Source organism: Eretmochelys imbricata, chromosome 1 (genome assembly GCF_965152235.1).
Source record: "Eretmochelys imbricata isolate rEreImb1 chromosome 1, rEreImb1.hap1, whole genome shotgun sequence".
Lineage (NCBI taxonomy): Eukaryota > Metazoa > Chordata > Testudines > Cheloniidae > Eretmochelys > Eretmochelys imbricata.
The window spans coordinates 343,643,648-343,656,461 of record NC_135572.1 but is presented as its reverse complement, the minus strand read 5'-3'; the positions used below and the strand labels follow the sequence as shown (position 1 = coordinate 343,656,461).

At 43.2% G+C, this 12,814-nt stretch overlaps 1 protein-coding gene across 2 annotated transcripts in view; it reads right to left on the bottom strand.

The window, feature by feature from the left end:
- Positions 1-11,499: 11,499 nt before the first annotated feature.
- GRM3 (glutamate metabotropic receptor 3) overlaps positions 11,500-12,814 on the bottom strand; it is a 57,455-nt gene continuing 56,140 nt past the window's right edge. Inside the window, exon 5 of one of the 2 annotated variants that reach the window (XM_077807881.1) lies at positions 11,500-11,573. In XM_077807881.1, coding sequence (XP_077664007.1) covers positions 11,500-11,573 — 74 coding nt within the window. The remainder of the gene's footprint in view (positions 11,574-12,814) is intronic. The other variant, XM_077807882.1, reaches the window with a different exon arrangement.

The window sequence follows — 12,814 nt, the reverse complement described above, 5'->3', positions numbered from 1 at the left end:
TCAGATCCGTCCATTTAGAAGCCGCAGGAGCGCTCATAAATCTTTTTACATGGTCTAGACACTAGAGGGGGGCAAAGATCCATAATGTGAATTATGCTTTCTCCGTGCCTGGCGAAGCTTGTCCTGAGCATCGGAGGTTGACAGCAGTTCGAGTTGTCATTTGTGTGACAACCCCCTGGGATCAGCATCTGTAGGGATTGAATCCTGGACCCTTTCAGGGCGGGGGGAACCACAAGCTTCTCGTGTCTAAGCTAACCGAGCCAATTTGCAGTTGAGAGGCAGTATCAGACTCTTTAGCCTGTATTAGAGTAGCAGCCGTGTTAATCTGTAGTCGCAAAAAGAAAAGGAGGACTTGTGGCACCTTAGAAATTTCATAAATTTGTTAGTCTCTAAGGTGCCACAAGTACTCCTTTTCTTTTAGCCTGTATGTGGTCTAAAAAGGGACAAGGACCCCCCTGCAGGTATTAATGTTGGTTACACCATCATGTATCTGAGTATACAAATGGGTTCTACTGTCGATGCAAGTTATTGTATATTTAAAGGAGGGCACAAAAAGGTGCTTTGAATATTGAAGGCTGGCCTGAGATTCTTTTTCAGGGCCTAAAAATCTCTGACTTAAGCAACCGCGTTAAAAGTATGTGATCTTCCTAATATCCAGTCTATGAAAAACTGTAATTTCCTGAAATTCAGTGCAAGTTGAACTGAAAATAATCTGCTAAAATGTGGGTATAAAATTGTTGATGAAAATTATGAAGGAAAGAGTTGCGTAAAGCTAGGAAGAAATGAGGATCCAATCTTGTCACTCTAATCAGACCTATATCTGCATCACAATAAAATGCCTGAATTGTGAAATGCATATAAAACTTTGGAAAAGACACAGGCAAAAATGGTGTTTTTACTATAAAGAATATATAGATTTGGGCTTTTGAATGACTCAGTTGCATCAACCAGTCTGAGAAGAGTCCACTTCTAAATTAAATCTAAGATGAAAACTGAATATTTTATTATACTATGAGATGTGGAAGGAGATTTTATGAAGATTAGAGCTTCTTTTTCTTGTTTAGAGAAATTTATTTCAATTATTTTATATATCCAGTTACAGAAACTGGGATCTGTTCTTCTGATTGGAGTTACTTTGGGTATCTCATCGGGGGTCGTGTTCATTTCTTTTTGTTGTTCTTGAAACAGCATTTCATTTTCCAGAAAGAAGGGATTTTTGTGAGGTATTGAACCATTTTTTGATGTTTTTGAATGTATATTAAATACAAGTTTCTTTTTTTGTATATTTTGTACTGTTGCCCATTCATTATCTTACATTGTATTTGTCGTCATCCTGTCGTTTGCACGTAGTCAGCAATGGTAACATGCTCCCTAGCAAATGCCAATTGGGATTTTGAGATGTGTTCTTTGCTGATCTTTTATGAAGAGGATTTTTTTTTATGTCATTGAATTTTATTCAGATAGCGTGTTTTAGTGTCAAAGATTTTCAGCTGATGAGCATTTGTGCAGTGAAGTGAAAATATATTTGAACTGCGAATTTACAATCTTTGGAAGAACTGTAGCATGCATTACATTTGGCAGTGTTCTTCAGTGATGGGTGGAGCCATGGAGTGTTCCACCTTGCACAGAATTACGTCTGTCACCACTGTTTTCATCTGTTGCTCTTATCTGCACCCGTTTCCCAAGCCATAGAGATATAAGTAGGATTACTTTCTAGGAACATCTTTTCTTCTTCTGCCGCTGGAGTCGTATCCCTGACACATTAAAATGCCTTAAATTTTAACAAACTACCTTTCAGTTTTATTAATACAAAGGAGGGGTTTTGTTATTTCCCAACCCTCCCAATGACTTTTTCAAATTAGATATTAAATAGCATTTTTTGTCGGCTCCTGCAGCCTTTGGTATATGACGCTTCTTACATGGGGTTCCAAATGATCTGTCATATTATTATAAGAAATTCTTCTGGGCACCCTGAAGGTTCACCTGGCTGAGCACGATGAGAAGCAGAAACCAACTAAGCCTATAGAATTGATGTAAGGCTAGTGTAAAGTATTGTAATGGAATTTTCCAGCCATAAATAAGTTTGTTCTGCTACCTTTTAGCTGAGTTTTGGCTGTTTCTCTTTTTCTTTCCCTAAAGATAGGCAAAAAGGCAGTTTCATGTTCCCACAAAAGGCACAGTTTTGAAGTCTTGAAACACTTCATTAAGCAAACGGTTGCCTGTTACATCTTGTGTTCTGCCCAAATGTACTCACAGCAACCATCCCATCAGCAACGTCATGTGTGAATTTGTTATTCATAAACAAATGGCCATAAAAAAATGCAAAGCGCTCTGTTATGTGTTCAGTTGATTAAATGGGATACATTTTTATCACTGCAGTTGCCTGCTTTTCTTTTAAATCTGGATCCAAGCAACTGAATCTTTTCATGGGTTAAACACATTTACGTGACCTCGCTGTATAAATTATTGGCAAAGTAAGTATGGATGTGATTGCGTCTGCTCTGGTGCTGTTTTCTCAGAAAAACAAAAGCCTGCAGAGAATTTATCTGTAGTCAGCTTTGCTAAGTATACTGAGCCACATCCAAAGCTGGTGCAAATTGGGGCAGCACCACTGAACTCAATGGAGCTTCTCTGATTTACACCAGTAGAGGATCTGGCCCCAAAGGTTAAAGCAGAATTTGACCTCCCCACCTTGGTTCTGACTACTTTTGTTGTTGTTTGTAGTGTATTATATGATTGATTTGGAGTCCAAGCCTAGGAAAAATTAGATCTCTCAAGGCTATCACTAGCAGCCATTGGGTAGTTGTAGGCAGCTGTTAGCCCTTCTAATAAAAGGAGGAGCTTCTATTGTTTACTGTTTAAAAGGAGACTCTGAGATTGGGGGCTTGTCAAGGAGTGTGTGGGAATTCTCGGTTTTCCTGTCCCAAGGGTGGGATCGCCGGAAGGATGGCAACAGACGTTGCCATACAGGAGCCATCTCCGTGTCCAACAAGGGCCAGTATCACCAGATGCTTCAGACTAAGATGCAAAACTCTCACAATGGATGAAGTTGCTTCTGAATCCCCGACTGTTCGGTTTTGGTTTGTATCCTGAAGCATGAGGGGGAAATCGCTCTTAAACTGTTGTGTCCCTGTAGTGTGACTATGAACGGTTTCATGAAATGTCTAATCCTACCAAGCCCTTTGCCTCAATGATATCACAAGGCAGTGAGTAATCACTTCATTCTGGGGGTTTAACCTCTTACAACTTTCTCCTTATTCGTAACCATTGGCCAATGTGTCCTCCTTAATGTCTTCCTTCAGCAAACAAGGAAATTGTGGTCCTTTTGAGGAGTAAGTGTGTAGGTCGGAGCAGAAGAAATCAGAGTCTTATTTGATGGCTCGTGTGATTGCTGCAGCTCCTCCTGGAATATGCTGGGTCGGTGATGTGGTAAGATGGGATCACCAGTGACCTCACCGGTGTGCTATTGGTCAAACAGCAGAGGTGGGGAGGGGCTGCAGTGATGATCACAAGCTTCTGCAGTGGTTTGTGCGGACCTCCAATTGTTGAAGTTGAAACTGACAAAGGAGCAAACTGCAGAAGTGTGTGTACTGCCATAGGAAGACATTTTGGATCAGACTCATGGTCCATTAAAAAGGACTCTAAAGCCAAAATGAGGTGGGATGTGTGTGTGTTTTCTCTGTGTTTTTTGGTGAAATAAAGGGTGTGAAAGAGTGAACTCTGGGAGCTTTGGTTTTATGTATCACCCTTCCACCCACCCCCCGCACACACACACACACTAGAATTCCCCACAAAAAGTCACTTAGTCTGAGTTTCTGCAAAAACTCAGCCTGAGACACTCCCAGGTCATGGGGAACTTGAAACTGGATCTGGAATCTTTGTTGTACTACTGCAGCTATATGCTGATTATGTTGCTGCTGTTGTTTTAGTTTATTTGAGTTTTTGTTTAAACCCATTTATTTTGACTAATAAAAGTCTGTCAGACTCATAAAGCAACCAGCTCGAGTTGTGCCTGTCTTTCCAGCAAAGTCATCCAGCAAAAGGTGCCTTTTCTCCACACCCACTGTTCTCAAGTGACATCTACAGAGATAATGTCGACCTGGGGATAGTTGTACTGCAGCAGCACTCAGAAACCTGCAGATAAGAGTATGTTGCGTGCGTTTGATTTTCTGTGGGGCTTTTAGCAAGTGGATAGCTTGAGAATTTGAACCACACATGGAGCACTGTTGTAAAATCTGCAGGTCAGGCTTCACCACGCACTGCAGTTCATCTCAAAGGCTGCCACTATTTTTCTCAGCTCATCACATAATATTAGATTTCTAAAATCTTTACTAGAATTTGACAGCTGGAGTTGGGAGAAGGGAATGGGCTTTGCTAATGTTGCTTCCTTGGGAATGGATTTGAAATAGCTGTATACTTGGAATCACTGGCCTTCATAGGTCAAAGTGTGGGGGCAAAGATAGCATGCTGTCTTTATGGATGGGCATGTTGCAGGCTTCATTGAAGTCAGTGGAAAGAATCCCATCGACATCAGTGAGCTTTGGATCAAAACTATTATCCAGCAGCATTAACTGTGGATAGGGAATAACCAACTCTGACCCACCGTTTTGAAGACAGCCACCATTAGACACTGCATGAGGGTGTCATAAAAATCCATCTACGTTCAGATCAGTTAAGAAAGCATGGAACTGGTTCTCTTCTCACATATGCTGCACAGGTGCATTGACTCAATCCTGATTTACACTGGGATAAGAGAGATGGAGAATCTAGCCCTGTTATTCTATCATGTGAGTTCATAATGAATGTTGGTGCGTACGTAACACATTGGCACAGTGCGCGTTATTGCCCCCTCTAGTGGCTGGTCCACATGAGATGGTAAGAGGCTAGTGCTGCTGCCCCCAGCTGATGGAATGACTCCCATCAGGTCCTGAGTTCAAACTCAGGCAGGGAATCATTGCACAGACATAGGGGGTTTTTCATCCTGCAGGCTCTTGAATAGTATGGAGAGAAATTCACAGCAAAGCGAGCGCTTGTGTGTGATGCTGAGTCCTTTACATCGCTTAGCGATCTGAGCAAATCTCACTCCCTGATCTGGAGTTAATTACCCAAACTCAGTATATCCCTCCTTGCTGTCCAGCATCCAGCTTTCAGCACTCGTGTCAATGATAACACTCAGCATTTATCTGAAGCATTTCACATGTTCAAATGGACATTTACTAATTAACATCCCGGAGAGGGAGAGGGGTTAATATTTCCATCCTCATGTAACAGATGGGGAAACTGAGCCAGAAATGTGAAGTGACAGCCTGTGAGGATTTGGGGAATCCGTCTTTACAATTTAGGAATTCTGTGTGAGATTATGAACTTGCTGTATGTATCTTTACCAAGCTGCAAACTGCATTTTGAAAGGGCAGCTTTTTGACTTTTCTGTTGTCCTTTCACCTCCATGTAGGACCTAAATTGCAACAGGGTAGTGGTACAGGGCTGACAATAGATGATGGTTAACGCTGGAGTGGGCTCCCATTGAAATGGAACAGGTCTGAACACTAGATGGTTCCAGACAAGCGGAACTGGTTTGTCAGGGAAGAGGTCGCCTTGGCAACAGTCACTTGTCAGGGGTGGCTGGTCACCTGAGCAAGAAGTCACCTGATAGAGAGGGCTAAAAGTTATACAAGGACAGGAGCTGTGTAACTGAGGGGCCATTTTTATTTCAGCTAAAGAGGAGGGAGAAGAAATCCAGCATGTAGGGACCTTTGGGAACACAGTTGGTCCCCCAGGACTCCCAAGAGAAGGGCGAACTACTGAGGGCCATTGTGTTTAGGATGTTTATTACTTTCTAATTGATCTGTAGTCTCATGCTTTATCTCTTCAGTAAAAGGGCAATTGGGGAAGATTCTGGGCAGAGGGTCTTTGTATGTTGTGTACGTTACACTTACCAGAGGCCACCTGAGAAAGTTAAGTGGTAACCTAGAAGGCTCACACCTTTGGGTAGAGCTCTGGGAGAGGGTGTATTTAGGCTACAGGGAAGTCTGAAAGGCAAGCAATGAGCCCATGGGCTAGGCAGCTGGACAGCAGGTTGCTAGATGGGGGATCTGTGCCCTGACAGTGTGGCTCGTGACCCAATGCCGGGTCAGTGGCTGGACTCTGTTCAGGCTCAAAACGCTCTGGGAGCCAGAGGTGTGGATTCCTTCCCAACCAGTCCAGTCAGTGGCCACAAGGAGGTGCACAACTAGAACTATGACAAGTTTCAGAGTAGCAGCCGTGTTAGTCTGTATCCGCAAAAAGAAAAGGAGGACTTGTGGCACCTTAGAGACGAACCAATTTATCTGAGCATAAGCTTTCGTGAGCTACTGCTCACTTCATCGGATGCATACTGTGGAAAATACAGAAGATGTTTTTATACACACAAACCATGAAAAAATGGGTGTTTATCACTACAAAAGGTTTTCTCTCCCCCCACCCCACTCTCCTGCTGGTAATAGCTTATGTAAAGTGATCACTCTCCTTACAATGTGTATGATAATCAAGTTGGGCCATTTCCAGCACAAATCCAGGTTTTCTCCCCACCCCCCCACACAAACCCACTCTCCTGTTGGTAATAGCTTATCTAGAACTATGACGTCCTAAATCAGTGATGGAGGAATGCTGAATTCACATGGAGAGTAAGACTTTGTGAGAATGTGGATCAAGCGTTTCACTATAATCCAGATGAGTTATCACTCCTCCGTTTCAATTGGCCACCAGTTCTGGAATGAAAACCAGCCCCTTGGCTCCAAAAGCTCAGCATCTCAACCTCCTGAGCTAAAGAAACAGCTGCATTACCAGGCAGATGGGGAGTGTGAAGGGACACACCCTCCCACTGGCCGGGCGGCTAATGAGTTTCTCTGGGCCTGTGCTGCACTAACGAGGCACTCCTGCATGGCTTGTTCAACATGGAGGAGGAAGGGCTTAAAAAGGGAAACTTACCATAGGAATGGGTGATGACCAGGAAGAAGGCTGCTACTAACAGAGGCAGACAGCCATAGAACACACTGTTTCCAGAGCCGCCCCGGGAAGAAGAGTAAGAGGTAAACCACGCAAAGGAGCAATAGACTTTGAGAGATGGAGCCTGTAAAGGTGTATCCAGGGGCTGTCTGAGAGGCTGACCCTCTTCCTCCTCTCCTGCGAGGGGAGGGGAGGAAGAAGAACCAGGCCCCTCAGCCCCTGAGAATTCTCCAAAGTGCAGCTGCTGGCAGAGTACAGAGGGTAAGTGATGGGACAGTGAGTCCTAGGGGGGCACTACGAAGTCCTGCACCCTCCTACAGGGAGCTTATAAACCAGGGGTGACCAAACTGTGGCTCATGAGTCACCTGCAGCTCTTTTACAGTAAAGTGCGGCTCTTGGCACCACCCCCCTGCCCTCCTCATTCTCTGCCTAGCAGACTGCGGGGAGGTCGTGGAGGTAGGTGCTTCTTCCAGAGAAGACTAGCGCCTGCTCTGAGTGGGGGGCACAACTTAAAGGTTCGGCGCCTCCAACAGCTTGAGTTATGTCCCCCCAGGCACACTCCCCCTCTTTCTCTCAGTAGCCCCTCCCTGTAGTCACAAACAGCTGGGAGCTGCAGGGAGGGGCCCCTGCTTTAGCTCTGTGGTGAGAGGCAGCAGCACTCCCTACAGCTCCCAGCTGTTTGCTGCTGCCTCTCCCAAGGACTGCAGCTCCCAGCATGCCAGCTCCAGCAGTTCCCATGGAGGGATGGGGCCTGGCGGCACCACGTGACAGAGCCAGCAAACCCTGGCAAAAATGGGGGGGGGGGGAGAGAGAGTCATGTGAGCGCCCCCTCCCCCAGGTGCCTTCCCCTATGCATCACCTCTGGCAGCAGGGTGAGGGGAGGTCTCGGGGTTTCAGCCCCGGCTCTCGAACTTCTGAAGATTGTCATATGTGGCTTGGAGGGTCAGTAAGTTTGGCCACCCCTGTTATAAACACATGAATGGATCAGGTGTCTTCCGTCTGGCAGTGGGACTCATGTAGCCCTGCGTTTTCTGAAGTCTCTTGTGATTTTTGGGTGTGCAGCTTGAGAGATCTTAAAGGACTAATTTTGAAAGTGCTGATGCTTAGCAGCCTTGGAAAAGCAGGTCCCGTTGTGGTAGCCCGAGTTAAGTGCCCAAAATTGCTGGACTAGATTGAAAATCAATGGAACCCCTCGTGGAGTAAGAACCTCTTTCACATTGAATAGTACATCGGAACCTGACCCTAAATATTTAAACCTCTCCATGTACAAGGTGCTGATGGGTCACTCCAAAGATTCGCAGTTCCAAAGAGAAATGTATTCCTCTACCTCCCCACCTCCACATCCCCTGCCCTTTCTGTATAAAAGCCGAGCGAGCTAGAGCCTCAGCTGGTTTCATTGAAGCCAATGGAGGTGTGTCAGTTCACACCAGCTGAGGATCTCCATTGGCTTCAGTTACACCTGTTAAGGAAATGGCCCCAAGTGTCTCTTCTGAACATTTGTTCTGGGTAGGCAAAAGGTTTGGAAGCCATTGGTGTTTGCAGCTGGCTCAGTCATACGTAAAAGTCTCCTGGCTGGCGTTAAAATTGTGCGGCTCTCTGAAACCTGTTGATCCTGGTGTTGAATATATTTTTCCTGTGTTTGTCCTGAGTGCTTTACGTTACTCTCATTTGGATGTCCAGGGAAGGTAGATCATGTGACAGTTGCCGATGTTTGAAATAAACCAGTGGCAAAAGAAGAAAGGAAAATATCAAAGTTTGCTAGTACCTTTGCAGGCACTGCAGTAACACAGCATGAGAATCTGTGGGGCATGATTCAAACCAGACTTCAAAATGGGCTTTTGACTCTAGACTGCTACTCCAGTTCAATGAATACCTCTGGATATTGTCCTGTTACAGAAGACTCAAGATAGATTTTACTGTTTGGAAAAATCTTCTTACATTCTTGATAGTCCATATGCTGTAATTTCTTTACCTTTAAGTGCCATGCTCAGGGGAGTGTGCTAATTTTCCTTGGCTCAAATCAAATTTATTTTGTACGTGATATTGGCCAGATTGCTAATTTGGAGAAACGACACGGGTAGCACTACTGTCAGGTCTGTGCAGTGTCTGTCAGGACTTCTCTTAACTCTGCTTTAGCAAGTACTATTGATTCCATTACTAAATTGAATCCTGCTTGTTTAATTCCATTTCATTTCACTGGAGGGGAAAGAGAAAGAATTACAGCTAAGGAGCCAGACACCAGGTTTTTTGAGTTGTTGTTATTATTTATTATTAAATGCACATTGCACCAACAAATGTGCTAGACAATTTAAAGTGTTATGAAGAAAAGGGGCCTGATTCTCATTGATGCTAAGACTCAGACACTCAGTATCATAGAATATCAGGGTTGGAAGGGACCTCAGGAGGTCTTCTAGTCCAACCCCCTGCTCAAAGCAGGACCAATCCCCAATTTTTGCCCCGATCCCTAAATGGCCCCCTCAAGGATTGAACTCACAACCCTGGGTTTAGCAGGCCAATGCTCAAACCACTGAGCTATTCTTCCATGTGAAAGGGGCCTTAGTATCAGTCAGAATCTGCCCCAGAAGAAGAATTTACCCAAGGAAGGCAAGGAAATGTGTCAAAAAAACTCTGGCTGTCAGCCTCAGGTGGCTGGGGCTCATGCAGAAGGGCCGTGCACACCTAGGAGGCAGAGATAAAAGGGACAGCTGGAGCCCTGCCAGGGGCTGATCAAATAAGTTTGAGAACCGCTGCCTTAGACAGATTTGAATGTTTCAAGCACAATGTCCAAATACAAGAAGGGAACTGGGAAGCAAGGCAAAGCCCCACGTGTGATTGAATGGGGATGTTTAGCACATGCCTCCTTCGTTCCACAATTTCCTGGTTTGTTTTCTAGTAAATATTTTCAAACATCTGCATAGCCAAAAATTCTTTGAAGCAAGGCTTACTACCTGCCAGAGGAAGTGTGTTTTAAAGGGAGGCATAAGAAATTGTGGCATGATAGACAAGGAGAGATGGCTTGATCAATGTCCCATAGGAGAATGGAGATCTGAGGCCTGATTCTTGTTTATTTTAAGGACCTGTACACTGTTGGAGCCATGTGTGTTAATGAGACTCCGGCTCTGGAGAGTTTACACATTCAGCATACCTTGAATTACACCTGTCTTTAACTCCAATGTTTCAAACCCCATAGGTGCTTACGCTGAAGTCAATGGAAACTTTGCCAATGACTTCAGTGGGAGCAAGTCCTTAGCTAACATATGTTTACTTTCCTGAATGATTTATTGGAGTTAGTAGCATGTAAGATGTGAGTGTTTTAATAGAAGGGGAGGGACTTTGGAACAAGGTTCTAAAGGTTACATTATTTGCTTTGTTGAAGGTAGTTTGCAGCTGGCTTCAGAAGCTGTAGATTTCTATTTTGAATACAGATAGTTTGAATGCAAATATTGCCATAGAGATGCCACAATTTTTTTCTGGACTATCTTTCTTGTGAATATATTTTACAGGCCACATTCTCGTATGCTCCAGCTGCTTTGCACTGCGCCAGTGATGCAAAGCAGCTGTAAACCCAGTTTAACTGGCGGACTTAACGGGCTGTATAGCACCTTCATGTCACCAGATCAATACAAAGCAGCCATAGTATATATGTAGTCTTGTTTTGTCTTTTTTTTTAATTTAATCTGTCTAGATTTTTATACTGCATCAAGGTATCTTGAGTGCCTTACAACAATACATCAATCTAATGAATGATCTACCAAATAAAATTGTCAATAACCATTTTGATAACGGTTTCAGTACAATTTGATTAAAAATTTCATTTAAAACGTCATGAAAACTTTCACAAACATCAAGAATTTTTGCAGTTTTTTTGCTTTTGAAAAACAGGTCATTTTTCAACAACAAGCTTATTTGAAATTTTTCAGTGAGCTGTATTTACTCTCTAATTAAAGTCACGAAGCCAGAAGGTGGAACAGAGCAAGTCCATGCCAGCTGAGGCTCTAGCCCATTGTCTTTGAATCATAATTACCATGAAGGGAAGACGACCATGGTGACAAATGTTTACGGTTTTATTATTGGCATCTTTACATTAATACTGCTGTTTTGTGCTGAGAAAACAATCGGTTACGCATAATGTAACTGTTATATATAACATAGAAATGCAGTCTAAGTTCATTACAACAAGGAGCTACAAAAAATTTCATAGGAAAGAAAGTCACCTAACATTGCAACTGTGCTCGCAGCAAATCACTCTCCCACTTCTGAGTCAACACTGCAGAAATATGTGTGCTGTAAACCAAGGTTATTTACATGTCCCTTAGAACTGTTAATAACAGAGGCGCTAAAATCCGTCTAAAAAGTTCTAGAATGTCACTATATACTGTACAGTCCTCAAAAATAATTTATTATACTGTTTCTAAAAAAGGTTCTAGTTTTGTTTGTGTTGTTTTCTGGAGTGCACAACATGTGCAAATTTTGGCTAACAGTCTAAAAACTCAAGAACTGAACTGCAGGTCACAATCACAGAGATGAGGTGGTAGAATCTAGGACTTCCCTTCCATTGCAGACTGTCGGAACGTACATACTAGCCGACGCTGGAAGAGAGAGGAAAAAAACAAAACCCCATCATTAGCCACCTAGGACAAAACATTGGGGGCCTGATTCTCATTTACATTCAGGTCACTTTACGCCTCTCTGGAAGTGTAAAGGAGCCTTAAAGTGGATATGACTCTAATTTATTTGGAGTGGTATAAAGTAGCCTCAGTGTAAATAAAAATCACATCTTTGGATTTTTCATGTATCTTATTTTAGGGTCTGATTCTGTGAGGGGCTGAATGCTGTCCAACCTCACTAATTTCAACCGGCGAGAAGAGTGCTCAGCACCTTACAGGAATAGTTCATTAGCTTGCATTTCCCTCATCCACTCCATCTTTGCATCTGGTAATGCATGTCACCCTACATCTGAATGTAAGGGAAATGGGTTATTTTATATGTTGAATGGAGTAGGGAAAATCTTTTATTTTAACAATTGTATGAGTTTGCCAACACATTTACTCCCCCTTTGATAACGTTCTGGCCTGGATCCCATTGACTTCCATGAATGCAAGATCAGGACCTCAGGATGTAAAATGTGTCCAGACCTAAAGGCCAGATTATGATGCCTTTACTCACACTGAATAGTACTTTACTTGACAAGTAGTTCTATTGGCTTCAGTGGAGTTACTCTTGGAGTAAGGTGTTACTCAATGTGAATATGAGTGTCAGAATCTGGCCCTAAATGCTTCTGCATCTTGACACTGGGATAGAGTGTTATCTTGTAAAAGCCCAGGGGATTTTAATTTTAAAGGAAACAGGTTTGTCCATCCCAGTTAGAATTATCCATTCGGCATCAAGAATGTGTTATCAGAGAATTTCATTGACATGACAGTTCACAATAAGACAAAGCTGTGTTTGGCAAGATACATTAGGTTAACAGTAACAGTGACCCAGAGAAACCTGATGCCTTTATCAAAGCATTTAAAGGAAAAGCATGCATCAAGCACTGACTTTAAACTTGATCACCCAGCGTAAAAGGCAATTTATGGATGATGGATACTTAGTTTCAGACCAATTCAGTAAAGACTGAGCCTTATTTTTCATACAGATGAACTTTTTATGCAGCTACAGAAGACAGTGCTTTACTAAATGGTTATGAAATTAAATTATACGCTCTAACAAATGAAGGGAAGGATGGTCCAATGGTTAGGGTGCTAGCCTGGGGCTTGGGATACCTGGATTTAATTCCCTGTTCTGCCTCAGATCTCCTGTTACCTTAAGCAAGTCATTTAGTCTCTCT